Source organism: Heterodontus francisci, chromosome X (genome assembly GCF_036365525.1).
Source record: "Heterodontus francisci isolate sHetFra1 chromosome X, sHetFra1.hap1, whole genome shotgun sequence".
NCBI lineage: Eukaryota > Metazoa > Chordata > Chondrichthyes > Heterodontiformes > Heterodontidae > Heterodontus > Heterodontus francisci.
In genome coordinates this window covers 5,506,900-5,525,374 of record NC_090421.1, presented here as the reverse complement: position 1 = coordinate 5,525,374, position 18,475 = coordinate 5,506,900, and the positions used below count along the sequence as shown (strand labels likewise).

Here is an 18,475-nt window from a genome sequence, read left to right as displayed (position 1 = left end):
AAGTTCCCTCCAAATCACACAGTATTCTGACTTGGACACATATTGCCGTTCCTTCATCATCAATGGGTCAATTCCTTTCCCAATACCATTGCGGGAGCACCATCAGCACAGGAACTGCAGCAGTTCAAGGAGAAGGCCCACCACCATCTTCTCAGGGTAACTAGAGATGGGCAATAAATGCTGGCTTTGCCAGCAACGCCCACATCCTGAGAACAAATAATGGAAAGTGGTCTAACTTGCCATATTCAGTGAACAAAGTTGTATCGTTTTGAAATTGGCCGGCAGTCCTTCAACAGTTAAATCAATGTTAAGATGCTGCACAATTCCACATACAAGGAAGCTTCCTCAAACACAACCTTTATTTGGATTGTGACACATTCTTAAGCATAAATGCGCAAGTACAAACTGAACATTGGCACTTCTTACAAAAGAACTGCAAACAGGTGTGTTGTAGCTGCATAAAACAGAACAAATGTAATCTCTGTTTAGGGAGGTGGTGGAGGAGATGAGGGTATTGGAGTGACAGGCTGTATGTGAACCTGTGATATTTAGTTTGTGAAGTCACCACTTCAATTGACTGCCCTCCCGCCCAAGGGTTTTGATGGTTTTCACGTCTTTACAGCACCAGTCTGTGGGGTGGTTTCACTCAGTAACTTTTTGTTTCGAGCCACAGTCCCAACCATTGTCTTGTCAGAGGATAACTTGCAGAGAGGCTACAAAACAGAGTGATAGCTTGAGACTTCCTTCACACAGTGAGCTACTTATTCCAATCCCTCCTTTGTGGGCTGTTGCCAAGTGGATTGCAAGCATTTCTCTACAGGCGAAGATAGAAAATGAAACAATAGGATCTATTTTAATGGAGCCCTTTCACTTACTGTATGGAAGCTGAGATAAGCCTGCCTGCTAATGGTTTCCTTGGTGCCTCAGTGAGTTTCCTTAGCGAGTAGCTGAATTCTACAGACGATGAACAACCCTGGTTCAATCCTTGGCTTGTGCTGAGGGAGCTGACCTCAGCTGGGTGAGTGATTAGTTAGATCGATTATTGAGTTCATGTTGAGGAAATTGATCACTCCTGATCACTATCTAATGATAGCTTGCTGGAAGTGTCCATGCCAAGCTAGGCTAGATTGAGATCAAATAGCCTCCCAATATTCCCCATTTCCTCAAAGCCACTTTTTATAAAGAGTGAACAGCACTGAGCTTTGGCTTGATCAACCTCCTACGCCCATGCAGGCCTTAACTGGAGACCCAGAGCCACATGCAGCAGCAAGTCTACTTGGGGTCACAGGTCAAAGGAAGGACACCATAATCGGTTCCCTGCCAGTATTCTGAGCACCATTTTTTTTTTTAGGGACACAGAATGGTAGATATAAGGTTGAAACAGCATGTTTTCGCCAAGGTGACTTCAGTTTGATTGGATCTATTATTCCATTGTCAGGATAAAAAGGAGCTAGTTTTAACTATTTAGACTTAGGGACCTGGTCCACCATCTGAATTTTAGAAACAACAAATGCAACCCCAGAGGATGAGCTCATCAGTCACAGCCCAGGGTTACTGAGTCTGGCAGATCAATCACAGTATTGATGATGTTTATAAATCACCCCACCCAGGGACAGGAAAAGAGTAGAAGCAAAATCAAGGTAACACCAATCCAAGGCAACTAGCTGAAACAAACTTTGATCTTCCTGTTCACAAAGCTCTTCATGTAACAGAACAAAAGGCTATAAACATAATAGGATTTAAACTAAACTCTTAAACATGGCTTGTACCATTGGTCTACACTGCCAGTCATTAAACTGAAAAGTATTTTCTCACAATCTTAGCTCTGGGTCCTGGATTCTGGCCCAACCCAAATAGCAGGGTGAGATCATCCACTGCACACAGCTCCAGCTACCACAGATAATATTCAGTGAATGGCATCAATGTTAAACATGTTACCTACAGACACAGATAACCCTGCAAGTGGCAGAGCAGCTTTCCTGCACCCAGTTGGCAGAATCTAGGGTCAGATATGGGCTGGATATACTTGGCAAAAAGAAAATGACAAAAATACCATCACTTCTTGGTGATTCTCATTTTTTTTTTTATTTCCAAAATATTCTTTATTCATAAAAATCTGTAAAAATTACATTGCCAAACAGTTTCCAAACAGCACCAAAAAATACAAACATTGCAAGGGAGATCAGTTTCCTTCAATACTGTCATGAGTTTCTTCCCAACCCTTCCGTTTCACAATTGTCATGTCAATTACAGTTTTACATTTACAGCAATTGAGAATATTAACGATACAGTTCGAGGGGTTTCCCATGGATCCAGCCCCTCAGTCCAGCTTGGTGGGGGAACCTTACACTGTGGTCTTTCCCCATTGAGCCTTTGCTGCGGCTGCCCCAAGCTTTAGTGCGTCCCTCAGCACGTAGTCCTGGACCTTGGAATGTGCCAGTCTGCAACATTCGGCGGTGGACAACTCTTTGCGCTGGAAGACCAGCAAGTTTCGGGCAGACCAAAGGGCGTCTTTCACCGAATTGATAGCCCTCCAGCAGCAGTTGATGTTTGTCTCGGTGCGCGTCCCCGGGAACAGCCCGTAGAGCACAGACTCCTGTGTTACAGAGCTGCTTGGGATGAACCTTGACAAAAACCACTGCATCTCTTTCCACACCTGCTTTGCAAAGGCACATTCCAGGAGGAGGTGGGCGACCGTCTCTTCCCCACCACAGCCAACGCGGGGGCACTGTGCGGAGGGGGCGAGACTTCGGGTGTGCATGAAGGATCTTGGTGATTCTCATTAGAAACCCTCCCCCTACAATATGAGAAGGGGTTCTCAGCCCATCAGGACTTGCTTAGAAAATATATTGGTTTCTTAATGGCTCAGTAAATAAATGCACTGCCCAACACGGTACTGAGCTGAGTAAGGAGGCTGCTGGTTTGATCCCTGCAGTGGGAGCAGTGTTAACTGATTTACAGGGCAGGTAGGGGCTGAGATAGCTGATCATAGGAAGGGTAGAAGTGGCGACATTACAGCTCAGGCCTCAGGCTAAGGTGAGGCGGGATTCCTGCTCCTGAGTGCTATCCAGTGACCCCTATGGAATATGGATGTGCGTGAACATTAGATGAGGAGACAATGGAGTTGAGTTGTGATGTCTTCATCCACCCTCAGTCAAATAGCTTTCTGACCATCACCACCCAGATCAGTGGTCAATCGGGTGAAATACAGAGGAGGAGGGGGGCTGGGTAGCCACCCAATACCAAGAAGGTCCCAAGTTTGTTCCCTTGTCTTTGCTGAGTTAACTGGTGTCAATGAGAATGGAGGTTGGGGCACTGTAATTAGGCTCTGTGCCCTGGGATTGGAAGGGAAAATCAGCCCAGATTCTCGCTCCTGAAAGCTATCCTGCTGGAAAATGTGAGTGCAGATATCAAGTGTAGGACTGAGGTTGGTTATGATGTCTCCTGAGTTCAAACTGCCAGTTAACAGTCAGGTGACATGAAGAATGAGTGAGGTACTGGAACTGCAACACAGTATGAATCAGCATCTTGCAGAGAAGCGGGGAGAAGGGGTGGAATTATCTGAAGTATTGGGTCATGTGTGGATCTAGTCAATAAAATAATCCAGCACTGGTTCTACAGATTTAAAGTGGAGTGGACCTAGAAGATACGCAGAACAACTGCAGGGATGATCCTATGGCTGGAGAATCAGTAAAAGAAGCTGGTGTAGAGAAAGATGATCTCTGACTATGATCAATAAATATACAAACGTCATTGTAATAGTAATAATCATTTTGTATAAAATTCTGTACTGGAGGTTCATCTACATCAATCCTTATAGTTTCTCTTTTCATGCAAGCTATTCACTCTGCCAAGGGATGTGAATTTCAGTCCTAGAACATCAATGTCTTGGTTTATAAATTGGGTTCTCATGCCCCAGTCAGGTTATCTGCAGCAGAAAGGGCAAACAGCCTTGGCTCAGTTTGGCACTCGATGTGACTGGGTCTTTGTTGGTCATACACCTGTTCCTCAGGTCTTGTTTACCTTCTCAGCAATGATGTAGATAAACAGATTAGTGCAATGAGTCAGCACACATGCATTCAGGTGCAGATCCAAACAGAGAGCCCTCTTTACATAAAGTTACATCCGGATTTACCAATCCCTCAAATTAAACTGTCATTGTAGGAGTGTTAGAATACATAATATAAAACCTCCTCTTTCAGGCAACAAGCACATCACAATGCCAGTCTATCATCAAACTACTATACAAAGATCTCTCTCCCCATCGTGACAAATTAAACAAGTTGCCAACCTAAAATGGAAACTGGTGAATGTCAGAGTGAAGGGCATTCCTCACACATCAATGTAATAAGCTGAATGTGAATGGCTGATTATAATAGAATACATCCCATCCAAGGGGTGAATCTTCAAACACAAAACACCTGATAACTTTAAAGTGCAAGTGCTGAAGATGGTCAGTATTTAGATGATGTTTTTCACCGTGCTGCCCATATGCATTGGTCAGGTGGCCAAAAAAAAAGACAGGGACAAATCTGACTTGCCTTTTTCCTGCTGAACCTAATTGTCGCACCTATACTGCCAGCCCATCCACAATGCAAAGCAGGTTAGCAGACCTGTGACTTTCCTAGTCTGCGGAGTATTTGCTAACTACATAGATTCGTCAGTAATGTATGTAACTCTTTAAAAAAATAAATAAATACAGCCTCATGTGTTTAAATAGATTTGTGGTCTGCTTTTGATTTTAAATCCACTCTTACTATTTCATTGATGTTAATGGCTCAATGAAAACGTGATTACATTTTGAAACCAAAGGTGATGTTCCGCCCATACTATTCGCCAGTGTCAAACAATTGCATACCCATCACGGAGCAAAACTTCCGCCAATGTTAAATATTGAAAATGATAAACCTTTTCCTACTGTGATTAGTGCTTACTTCCTTAAAGAGCTAGACTAATGAAAGGAAACAAGCAAATAACTAAGATTAACACTTGTCTGTGGTGAGACTTGGCTCTGGAAGGTCCCAAGGTGTCAGCTGTGGTTCACTGGGTAGCACTCTTGCCTTTGAATCAGATGGTTGTAGTCACAAACTCCACGACAGGATTTGAGCACTTAAACTAGGCTGACAATTCATTGTAGTACTGAGGGAGTACTGAACTGCCAGAGGTGTCATCTTTCAAATCTATAATAATATGCAGCTTTTGTCTGTCTGGACTGTTTTGATTGGTCAGTTTAAGGGATGCATCTGTTGGCGGTTGGTGTTTTATTGTAACATTCGGGTACTGAGTACAACACTTTTTTGATTCCTCTGATACAGGGCACCTGGAGTAAGGTGCAAGGTCCTCTGTTTACAACCAGGTGTGGCTCCTTTAATCTCTGCCACGCAAATAGTTTCGGGGAAGTAGTTGCTAACTGCAATTTTTAAAACTCCTCACTGTAGTTTGTGGAACTTTTGCTGTGCACAAAACACTTGTCACTTTATCTCTCAGAACCGCACCAGATAATTAATTCTATGCGAGGTGTTTGGGACATTCAAAAGACACAAGAGAGCGAATAGATGCAACTGTTATTCGTCTTTAGGGAGAGTCAGAAACAGTATAAACTACAGGGGTTTAATGGTCTTTTCTTATTACGTCTTCTTTCAGGCAATTAAAAATCATATAAGGGAGGCACTGACTGGCCAGCCGAATGCAAAAGCTGTAGAATTACTTCAGAGTAAAGTGTTAACCTGACAAGGTGAAAAATGTTGTTTCAGTGAAGTGGTTGCCAACTGCAATTTTAAAAAAATCCAAATCCATTAATTGTATTCAATTGAACTTTGAAATATGGGAGTACTGTCCACATGGGGCACATTTACTTTTGCCGCCATTTTAAACCCCAATGTTTTCACACATGGACAGCTTAATGTAGCTATTTCCAGGGTCAGAAGTTTTAATTTTGTTTAAGTCTTTGGTGAAAGAATAGCTAGAAATCCTGTATGTAAAGAAGTACTATTGCAATAAAGATACTAATTCGACTCCCAATGTTTTGATGGTCTCTGTTATGGCGCACACAGAAACACACGGTGTATGCGGAGGACTTTTTTTAAGCCCAATTCCGATAATTGCATTAAATTAAACTTTGAGATATGTGAGCATCGTCCACATGGGGCGCATTTAGCTTTTGGCACCACTGAATTTTTTTTCAAACCCGATTCTGTTTATTGCATTTAATTAAACTTTGGGAAATGTGAGTGTTTCCGGGAAGTGGTTGCTGCATGGGGCAGGGGGAGGGTGGGGAATGCACGGGAGGGATGGGGCGGAGGGATGGAATGGCAGGGATGAGATGAGGGATGATGAGAGGGATGAAATGAATGGGGTGGGTATGGCATGAGAGGGATGGAATGGCATGGAAAGGATGGAATGGCATTGGAGGGGTAGAATGGGAAGGATGGAATGGGAAGGACAGGATTGCATCAGGATGGCATGGGAGGGACTGAATGGGAAGGATGAATGGCATGGGATGGGGATGGCATCGGGGGTGGACGAGATGATGGGATTGCTTAAGTATACTAATTTCACTGCAAGTGTTTTGCGGATCTCTGCTAGTTAGATATTAAACCAAGGCCTCTCCTGCCCTCTCAAGATGATGTAAAAGTTCCCATGGCACTATTTCGAAGAAATTCTCCTGATGTCTTGGCAAATATTTGTCAATGAACATTATCAAAACAGATTACCTGGTAATTTATCCCATTGCTGTTTGTGGGACCTTGCTGTGCACAAATTGGGCTAGCAGGCAGTATGCAATTATGACAGATTACAATTCAAAAGTATTTAATTGACTGAAGCACGTTGGGCATTCCTGAGTTTGTGAAAGGCACCATATAAAATGTTGTCTTTCATTTACTTTGTGTTACAAATTTAGGTCTGCTGTAGATACCTTCTGCCTGTGTTCTCAGCACCTTGCTGTATGGCTGTGAAACATGGGTGACTTACAGCTACCAGGAAAAGAAGCTCAATAATTTCCATCTTCGCTGTCTGTGGTGTATTATGGGTATATCCTGGCAGGACAAAATCACAAATGTGGCAGTCCTCTCAAAGACAGAGCTCCCAAGTGTGTTGGCACAAATCAAACAGAGATGGCTTCGTTGGATCAGAAACACCTGCAGGATGGAAGATGGTCGCATACCCAAGGACCTTCTGTATGGTGAGGTAGCCGGGGCCAGACGACCAGTGGGGTGCCCAAAGCTCCGCTTCGAGGATGCTTACAAACGTGACATGAAGGCCCTAAATGTTGACCATCATACCTGGGAGTCACTAGCTGGTGAAAGAGGGAAATGGCAACACATCCTGTGGACTGGTGTACACTACCATAACGACCAGTTGCTACAGCAGCTTGGCAACAGGCACCAACATCAAAAACAACAACTCACAGCATCACTTGGCAGCTTCAAGTGCAACACTTGTGACAAAACCTGCCTCTCAAGGATTGGCCTTCACTGCCATCAGCAAAGGTGCAGCAAGAGAAGACACCCCACCGAAATGGATTGTTTGCTGCATGTCCATCATCTTTCATAGATGGAAGGATGTCAACCAGTGTAGATACATGCAGTGGCATCAGTCACTCCTGTAAACAGTCTGAGCATCTTACTCTTGCAGGAGTTGACTCACGCTGCTCTATATGTACTCATATAATAGTGTAACTCAGGGCGTAACAACATTACCTCCTGGTGACCTGAACTGGATAATTGGGTCTTTCAAATGGGTGCTCCTTCAATCTCTTCAAATGCAGACTGAGCAAACACTTGGTGAGACAAGGCTCAATACAAATTAATAAGATGCTTTATTTCACAAGGAGGATGGTCATACAGAAGAGCAGTTATGATCAGATTCACTTTAATTCAAACACAGCTTAATGTCGCATAGTTAATATAAAATAAAGAACGCACCATACTTAGAAACATAGAAAATAGGAGTAGGCCATTTGGCCCTTCGAGCCTGCTCCGCCATTCATTATGATCATGGCTGATCATCCAACTCAGTAACCTGTTCCCACTTTTGCCCCAAGAGCTATATCTAACTCCTTCTTGAAAACATACAATGTTTTGTCCTCAACTGCTTTCTGGGGTAGCGAATTCCACAGGCTCACCACTCTCTGGGTGAAGTAATTTCTCCTCATCTCAATCCTGAAAGGTTTACCCCGTATCCTTAGACTATGACCCCTGGTTCTGGATTCCCCCCACCATTGGGAACATCCTTCCTGCATCTACCCTGTCAAGTCCTGTTAGAATTTTATAGGTTTCTATGAGATCCCCCCCCTCACTCTTCTGAACTCCAGCGAATATAATCCTAACCGACTCAATCTATCCTCATACCTCAGTCCTGCCATCCCAGGAATCAGTCTGGTAAACCTTCGCTGCACTCTCTCTATAGTCATATAGTCTATAGTCTCCACACAAGTCATCTTACATGACTTAAGCAACCTTCTCATAGCCTGTCAGACTGCCTTGCAACATTCTATTTTTAAATGCAACCTGCTTGTGTTTTACCTACTTTTCACAACCCAAAAGGGAAGGGCTACCAAAGCCCCCGAAGCAGAGGACAAGTAACATCTCAACAAAATGGCTGCGAAGCGTTTATCAATTACCAAAACAAGCTAACAAATTGCCTATCATTTACAATCTGAGGAAACAGCATTAAAGCTAGCTCAGAAACATCTTAACTACCTCCCAGCACAAACCCTTCTTTTAAAATAATTTGCACGAATGGTTATGCTTTAAAGCACAGTTAAAGTAACTCTTCTCTGAAAACTTTTTGTGGCAAAAGTCAGAAGCTGCCGGAACTTAACACTTGGCTTCCCTGAAACAGTTGTTGTTTTTCTCCCCCAATCTTTTCCCTTCTCTCCGGAAGGGGCTGACACTCGCTGGAGAACCATTCTGTGGATGCTGACAGTTCCAACCCAAGTGACCATTCTTCATGTGCGAGATTAGACAATGAACCTATTTAATCAAAGGGCAGAGGGAGCCTCACAGGCAAGCATAACCTTGTTTTCACCCAATGTCCAGACACGCATACATTATCCTGCAGGAGCTATTGAGTAGCACTCAGGAGAAGGATCTCTGGCTTCCCCGCCCCCCCCCCCCCCAATTATGGACTGTATATACTGACTATTGTTCCCCAACAGCTGTCCAGGCTCAAATCAGCTAACTCTGTACAGTATTGGGAAACAAGCCTGGGACCTTCCCAGTCTGTACGACTCAGTTCCACACTGAGCTCTTGGGTTAACTTCCACTCTAGACTGTTCATACATATTAAACTCCCCTTTAGAAACGGTAGCGGTCTTAATAAAGCTGCTGTAGCTCTTAACTTCTGAGAGACAGGGGTTTAGATGATCTATTGAGTAAGAGTCTACTACGACCTAGGGAAAACTTTTTTCTTTTAAAAAGACTTATGCTATTTTATTGCTTTGTTATACAACTCAACTTCATTAAAGAAACCAGGGGTAAGTAGTCAGGAAGAAAAGTAGGTTCAGCTTAGCTAACTGGACTTGGGAATATGAATTCAGGAGGATGACACTGCATCACAGATGGATTGCAGCATCTGACAAAGCTGTTCAGAGGAGAAAAGAGAGATTGAAAATTAAATGCAGAGAGGACATTAAAAAGCTTCATTGTACTGCATTTCACCCAGGGCAGAGAGGTCATAGGCCCTCAACCAAATGCTCAGTGTCTGATAATATACATTCAGATTTAATAACGGCAGTTCAATTAGTTAAAGATTCTTCTCCAAAGACAAGTTTGAAACCAATTTCTCCATTGTTTAATGATCTTTAAATAATACGATATTGTTCTCTGTGATTTGACATAGTTGGGCAGGTGATCCGTTATCACTCTCAGCCACTCTGAAACCGAGATTTTTACTGCCTCCAGGCCTTTTATGTAAAACTGTGGTATTGAAGAGGAAATTGCTCTACACATGGCAAGTGTAGTCAGCTGCAGGATTTACTACTGAGCCAAATCACTTCATACACTGTACGGAAAGAGATGCTGTCTTTATAAAATACAAGATAAAGAAACAACTGCTAAGGGGAAGTAAAGTGAAACAACAACTTGCATTTATTTAGTGCCTTTAAAGCAGAAAAACATCCTAAGGCCACAGTCAGAGAGAATGTTATTGATGACTTTGATTAGAGCCTTTCAGTACTGTGGCAGAAACCTGGAGAAATTCTAATAGAATGGTGGGTCCACCTGACCTCAGCACATCGACTGCCGAGAGGCTAGGTGGACATCCTGTTCTCCGAACATCTCCAATATTCTTGTAGCTGCCACCCAAGATACTAAATATTGCTGGCATGACTCCCTCCTGATGTATTTTCCTCTCCCCTGCAGAAAGACATCATAACTTCTGCTTGGTGCCTCCTAGCTCAGCAGCTCTTGGCAGATTGTGGATTCAACAGAAAATCAAACCTGCCCACATTCCTACTTGATGGCATTGAGTTTTAGTGCCGTGTTGTAGTAAGATAACGGTTCTGAGACTTTGCTTAATTTACCTTTTTGGGGGTGGGGGGGGGGGCAGGGTGGAAGAAACCTTTCCTCAGGAGGTACAATGGGTGGGGTGGAAGTTTATTTTATTTATCTAGAGATACAGCACTGAAACAGGCCCTTCGGCCCACCAAGTCTGTGCCGCCCAACAACCACCCATTTATACTAACCCTACAGTAATCCCATATTCCCTACCACCTACCTACACTAGGGGCAATTTATAATGGCCAATTTACCTATCACCTGCAAGTCTTTGGCGGTGGGAGGAAACCGGAGCACCCGGAGAAAACCCACACGGTCACAGAGAGAACTTGCAAACTCCGCACAGGCAGTACCCAGAATCGAACCCGGGTTCCTGGAGCTGTGAGGCTGCGGTGCTAACCACTGCACCGCCCCGTTGTGATAGGGCGTGACATACATGGGCTGCACAAGGAACGTGCTCGATGGGCGACTGGCCCATACTGCCAAACATTGTGTCTCGTAAGTTTTGCAACAAAAACAACTCTTGGTGTCACTTGGCAGCTTCACATGTGGCACTTGTGGCAGTACCCGCCACTCAAGGATTGGCCTTCACAGCCATCAGCAAAGGTGCACCAAGGGATGGATTGTTTGCTGCGTGTCCATCATCTTTCATAGATGGAAGGATGACAACCTACTGTGCAACAAATGGCAGCTGACTGCAGTATCAACAATTTGCATTTATATAGCACCTTTAATGTAGAGAAGTGTCCCAAGGCACTTCACAGAAGCGTAACTAGACAAAAATAATTAGGGGGTGGATTTGTGGACAGTCTTAAAAAGGAGAGAGATGGATCAGAGAGGAGAGGTTTAGGGAGGGAATTTCAAAGTGCAGGGTTTAGACATCTGAAGGCACAGCCCCCAGTGGTGGGGTGGGGAGGGGAGGGGAGAATGCACATGAGACCAGAGTCAAATAAATGCATAGTCCTGGAGGAGCTTGTTACAGGGATAGGAAGGGCAAAGCCATGAAGGAAGTTAAACACGAGAATGAGAACTTTAAATTGGAGGTGCTGAGAATAGGTTGGATGGGCAAGTGAAAACGTGATGCAAGTTAGATGGGAATAGTCGAGTATAGATGAGGGTTTCAGCAGCAGATAGACCAAGGCAGGCAGTTGAATAGATGGTCTCAATCTTACTGACAAAGTCATCATTGACCTTCTCATACTTATTGTTAGAGGCTAAGGTGGCGGGGCAGGGCAGTGGGGCTTAAAATGCTTGGTAGTGGAGTAAAGCAGCCAAGGGTAATTTTTTTTCTTTCAATACCAAGTAAGAAAATTCCAATCGGAAACTTTAATAAAAGGGTGAATGCAATTGTGTGGACCATACATTCACAGGCAAAAGTACATCTGAGCTCACAGTGTAAACAGGGCAGAAAGCATCATTACTGTAGCAGAAAGGGCAGGTTTGGAAAGAAAGGGTTAAATTTTTAACAGTCTCTACAGTTAATAACAAAAATTCAAAACACAAAATTAACCTGACTCTTGATTCATAAAAAAGGATTTGCCTGTCTCATCAGCATTTAAATAAGTTAAACTTCCAACTCATCCCCAGCACTCAATTAGTACAATTAAAATTAATGAGAATTATTGAGTCTTGAGGGGGAAAGAGTTAAGACAGAGAAGACATGAACAAACAAAATTTGTTCTTTAGGTTTAATGCAGAAAAAAAAAAGAGATTTGCATCTATATAACACCTTAACACATGCAGTGAATTACTTGGAAGTGCAAAGTACACAGGAACTGATTGGCAAACAGCAAGATGCCCCAAACAAATGAGAAGAATGCCTAGATAATCTGTACAATTGCTTTTATTTGTCATAACTCTAACTCTTAACTCCAGCTGCTGATGCTTGGGACTTCTGCAGCCAGTAAACAAACATGCCAGAATTCACCAAGGTTGTCTGCCACTCTTGGTGAATCACAAGTTCACTTGGAGGTTGCAGTCAGTGTCATGAGTGCAGGTCTTGGAACAGTATAAAAGCAGTATACACAAGTGATCCGCATTCCTTTGTGGGCTGCATTCCATAGTGTTAACAAACCTGACCTTCCCTCAAAAGGGATTACAAAGGTTGGAAAACCAAGAAACCCCTCTTTGAGTGCACTGGTGGGAAGAGATCAAGGCGAACATCAAGAGGTTTTTTTATCCTCAAAGGTGTTCAGAGGGAGAGAGACAGGAAGAGGAAAATGTCCAGACTTCAGAAAAGTATGCAAAATCTGCTCCAGCTGCAGTCGATGGGGGTCGAGGTCAAGGTGGATCTCCAAGAGGTGAAGAGCCAGCAGGCCTTTCTGTTTGGTTCAGAGGCCTCCAAGATCATCTTCCGGTCCAGAGTCCGCTCCATTGAGCAGGATGAGACGTGCTCGCGTTACTTCTTCCAAAAGGTAGAGAAAGAGAGCTCTGTTATCAGCAGCCTGAAGGAAGAGGATGGCTTGGTAATGTCTTCGCAGTCCGACATACTAAGGATCAGCTTTTATGCTGGGCTGTACAATGCGAAGCCCGCGGACATCAAAGCCTCCTAGTCCTTCCTGTCATCTATCACGGAGGTCTTAGATGACAGCATGCGGGAGAGTCTGGACAAACCACTAACGCTGGATGAGCTGACAAAGGCCGTCAAGTCCTTCGAGACGAGTAAAACTCCCGGAAGTGATGGCTTACCGGTGAAGTTGTATTTGACTCTATGGGACTGGATCAGCCCAGACCTGCTGGAAGTATACGAGAGTATGCTTCTGGCCGGCAGCATGTCAGAATCCATGAGGAAAGGCATCATCACCCTCATCAACAAGCGGAAGGGGGAGAGGGCAGAAATCAGAAATTGGCGGCCCATCTCACTGCTTAATGTTGATTACAAGATTCTGTTCAAAGTCATCGCCAGTCGGGTCAAGTCTGCTCTGGTGTTGGTGATTCAACCTGATCAGATCTGTACTGTACCCGGCAGGAAGATCTCCGATAGTTTCGCGCTACTCAGGGATACGATCGCCTATGTGCGGGACAGGAGGGTGGACACCTGCCTCATCAGCCTGGACCAGGAGGAGGCTTTTGACAGGATATCGCACACCTACATGATGGACGTGCTTTCCAAAATGGGGTTTGGGGATGGAATCTGCAATTGAATCAAACTGCTCTACACAAACATCAGTAGCGCAGTCTCAATCAATGGGTGGGAATCGGAAAGTTTCCCGATCCAATCTGGAGTCAGACAGGGCTGTCCTCTCTCCCCGGTCTTGTTTGTTTGCTGTATTGAACCCTTTGCTGAGTCTATTAGGAAGGATGTGGGTATCAGAGGAGTGACAATCCCGGGCAGCGGAGGCACTCAGGTCAAAACCTCCCTGTACATGGACGACGTCGCCGTCTTCTGCTCGGATCCACTGTCCATTCGCGGACTGATGGGCATCTGCGACCAGTTCGAACTGGCCTCGGGAGTCAAAGTTAACCACGGCAAAAGCGAGGCCATGTTCTTTGGGAACTGGGCTGACCAATCCTTTGTCCCCTTCACCGTCAGGTCAGACTACCTGAAGGTGCTGGGGATATGGTTCAGAAGGGCCGGGGCGTGTGCCAAAACCTGGAAGGAGCGAGTAGCCAGGATACAACATAAACTGAGCATGTGAGGGCAGCGATCTCTCTCCATTGTGGGTAAGAACCTGGTCATCAGGTGCGAGGCGCTCACGTTGTTGCTGTACGTGGCGCAGGTCTGGCCCATACCCCACTCCTGCACTGCGGCGGTCACCTGAGCCATTTTCTGCTTTATCAGGAGATCCAAAATGGACCGGGTCCGGAGGGACACGATGTTCAAATCTCTGGATAAGGGCGGGAAAAAACGTACCCAACGTCGCCCACAACCTGATGACCACCTTCGTGTGCGGCTGCATCAAGCTGTGTGTAGAGCCCCAGTAAACAAACACCAAGTGTCACTACGTGCTGAGGTTCTATCTGTCCCTGGTGTTGAAGGATGGGTCTGGCCACATTGCTGCGGAACACTCCATCCAGTTGGACCGTGCCGTACCACCTATCCTTCGTGGGAAAGTTTGTGCAGAAAACCACCTTTGACCACCAATCCATCAGGCAGTGGTCTGCACGGAATGTCCTCAAGGCCCTACGGGAAAAGATGGTGGATCCTGTCGGATGGTTCCCCGAGCAGACCGCCTAAGTCATTTGGCAGAATGCCTCATCACCAGAACTTTCAAACAAGCACCAAGATGTAGCTTGGTGAGAAGAGCCCTCCCCGTCAGATCCGTCCTGCATGCCCAGAATCTCACCACCCCCGCACGCTGCCCCCGCGGTGGCTGTGGTGGGGAAGAGACGGTCGCCCACCTCCTCCTGGAATGTGTCTTTGCAAAGCAGGTGTGGAAATAGATGCAGTGGTTTTTGTCGAGGTTCATCCCAAGCAGCTCTGTAACACAGGAGTCTGTGCTCTACGGGCTGTTCCCAGGGACGCACACCGAGACAAACATCAACTGCTGCTGGAGGACCATCAACTCGGTGAAAGATGCCCTTTGGTTTGCCTGAAACTTGCTGGTCTTCCAGTGCAAAGAGTTGTCCACGACCGAGTGTTGCAGACTGGCACATTCCAAGGTCCAGGACTACATGCTGAGGGACGCACTAAAGCTTGGGGCAGCCGCAAGAAAGGCTCAATGGGGAAAGACCACTGTATAAGGCCCTCCTGCCATAGTGAACCGAGGGGCTGGATCCATGGGAAACCCCTGGGGCTGTATTCACTAAAATATGGTTTTGCTGTAAAATGTACATTGTATGTAAAATGGAATGGAAGGGTTGTGAGGCAACTCACTCCTGTATTGAAGAAAACTGATTCCCTTTGCACTTTTTGAAATGTCAACTTGGGAGCGGTTTTGAACTGTTTTGTAATGTATTTTTTTGAAAAACAGATTTTTATGAATAAAGTATATTTTGGGGGGAAAAAAGACTTTCCCTTTTCGCAGTGGCAGCAGGGACTCTTGAAACTGTGGTTTGGGGATTCTGCCATCGGGATAAGGGAGACGATTTCTGGCTACGGAAGATGGGAGAATCAGAATCTGGACGTCACTCTCCAACCTAAAGAAGCACCAAGTTTGAGAGTACCCGCAGACTCCGGCAAGGGCTAAAATGACACCAAAGATCAAGGGGAATAGTTTTAAATGTGAGCTACGCTGAATCCTTCTTTAAAGGCGTGGGGTACTGAGCTCCATTGCATTGAATAGTCTAATAACAAAGAGGTGACTATGGCAAATATATCAATGAGTAAAACATTAGTTGTGGCCAACGTGGTAAAACTTCCACGATGTCTGGCTGTGATTTTCGATTTTAAAGCACACTCTAAGTTTGCTATCCAAACAAACGAAAGGCGGCAAAAGTGTGAAGTTCAAAGGTTTCCGCGTTCACCACAACCTGTGAACGAACAGCTGCCCCTGGTTTGGTCCTTGCTCGACTCTCACATTAACTCAAACTAGCTGACCATTAACCTGTTAACACATTAACTACCAGGCGACAAGAAGGTTCTCTCAACCTGATACACTCCCACAAAGCAACCCGAGTTTATCGTTAGACGATTGCGCAAAAACTTAAACAGGTTTCCGTCTCGAAAGAAAAGGCTCGTCATCGGACTTTTTATTCAAAACGACAATTTTAACCGTCCATACCATAAGAACGCACCAAATTAGGTTAACCAGGACATAACCAGAAATGACAGATCATTTTTGTAGATTCAAAGGTTGAAAGCATAGGGTCGACCCCACCTACCTGACTGAGAGGTAACACCATTTACAATCCACAGCACGTATATTCCCAACACCTGCAAATTTGTCATCTTCTCGTTCCCAGATTAGGCTCGTTTCTTTAATTTCCTTCTAGGAAATTACTTCCATGACTTTTTTTTTTAAAAAAGAGACGGTTAGGTCATCGGGATCCAGTGTTTGGAAACTTTGAGAAATGTTTTCAAAGTTTTTAATTTCCACTCGAGTAGTCGCTCGTACAATCCGCTCCAGTCAGTTTCACGCTGAGTACTGTCAAATTACATTGAGCTGATATGACACATGGGATGGGCTGCTCTCCAGCTTTCTGAGGCCAATCGCATCACTAGGAAGGTGTGTAACTGCATCTCAAAGATGTCTACAGTACTTCAATAAATCTAAGGGAGTGTTTGGGAAAATGGACTGGATTTAAAGGATGAATCTGGCGAAGAAATACGAGGCAGTGTTTCAACAATTCTTACTTTCGCTCATTTTTGTGAAATGCCCGTTGCTAAAGTGCATTTATCCAGTTTATCAAGTCACTTTACAGCACGTTTTTCGGAGTGTGCAGGGCTCGTTGTCAGTTCCGAAGAAGGGTCACCGACCCGAAACGTTAACTCTGCTTCTCTTTTCACAGATGCTGCCAGACCTGCTGAGTGAATCCAGCATTTCTTGTTTTTATTTCAGATTTCCAGCATCTGCAGTATTTTACTTTTATATCAGAACCGTGGCTGATTTTACTACTTCCTAGCTGAGGGTCACGGAGGGCCAAAGGACCAAACCCAAGACTTACCTATCTTGTATGGTTTAAGAAAGATGGACTTGAATTTCAATGGCGCTTTTCACAACCCCAGGACGTCCCAACGCCCTTTCTAGCCACTGAAGTACTTTTGGAGTGTAGTCATTTTGTAATGCAGAAATGGTGGTGCACTCACGAAATGAGTTATCAAAGCTCCGACACTGCTTTAGTTTTAAAAAGGAATTGTCGCTGTTATTGAGGAGTAATTAATTGGTTTGGAAGAGTCACGTACCATTTCCATCATAAGGACAATATGCGTATATAGTGTCATGGTTATATTACTGGACCGGTAACCCAGAGGCTGGGATTAATAATCCAACATGAAAGTGAGTGCATAGTTTGAGATTTTGAATTCACTTTAGAAAATCTGGAAATCAAAGGCTGGAATCAGTAAAAAAAAAACTATGAAATGTTGGACTGTAAAAACAAAAACTGCTTCAGTAATATCCTTTAGAGAAAGAAATCCAGTCAGGGCGATATGCGCGTCAGTCTCACACCATGATGGGCCAAATGGCCTCCTGTGCTGTATCATTTTATGACATTTTAAAGTGGCCTTGCAAGCCACTCAGTTCCTGAGGAAAGGTTATTAACCTGAAATGTTAACTCTGTTTCTCTCTCCACAGATGCTGCCTGACCTACTGAGTATTTCCAGCACTTTGTTTTTATTGCAAGCCACTCAGTTGTATCAAATCAGGGAAACTAAGAATGGGCAATAAATGTCAGCCTTGCTAGCCACACCCAGATGCTGAGAATGAAAATGCAATGATATATAATAGTGTAAATGAGTTAGTGCGTCTGATTTTCATAAAACAGTGCTTAAACAAGCACTGCCTCATAATTACACGACAAAGAATGTGTTTGTGCCCGTGATATCCCCGACACAGTGCATCGCTGATCTTGACCAGCGTATCGGGGCAGAAGGAAGGGATCGCTATTGCTCTGAAGCTCCATCTAGTGGCTAGTTATATAGTAACATTGCAGGGCATTTTCTGCCAAACTGGAACACATTGAGCACTGAAAATCATCTTATGTTCAGATGCCCTCAAGATGAGGTGCCAACCTGGTGAAGCTACAACACAGGACTACATGGATGCTAAGCGACCCCACAACCAACAGATCAGATCAAAGCTCTTCATCAAGAAAATCCTCATCGATTGCTGTGGATTCCACACTACAGACATCTGCCTGCAGGACTTCCCCAGCAGTGGATATTTCGACGTGACGTTCAAGAATGTGGCAGGATGCATCAAGTTCCTGAAGGTGTTCAAAGTGAAGAGAAACCAGGCACCGCTGTCCATCCTCAAAACGGAGCCACTCTTCACGCTGCCGTCATAACGTGACCAAGTGGTGACAATTCACCTCTACAACCCCCATGTTCCTGTCGTGAATGTACTCACTTTCCTCACCAGGTACATCAAGGTGGC

The 18,475-nt window shown here is 44.6% G+C and overlaps 1 protein-coding gene across 2 annotated transcripts in view; it reads right to left on the bottom strand.

Moving 5' to 3' along the window:
- Nucleotides 1-16,599, bottom strand: part of erbb3a (erb-b2 receptor tyrosine kinase 3a) — a 145,399-nt gene extending 128,800 nt beyond the window's left edge. For both annotated transcript variants that reach the window (XM_068024649.1, XM_068024648.1), the window contains exon 1: nt 16,263-16,599. In XM_068024649.1, coding sequence (XP_067880750.1) covers nt 16,263-16,329 — 67 coding nt within the window. In that variant the 5' untranslated portion in view covers nt 16,330-16,599. The remainder of the gene's footprint in view (nt 1-16,262) is intronic.
- Nucleotides 16,600-18,475: the final 1,876 nt, after the last annotated feature.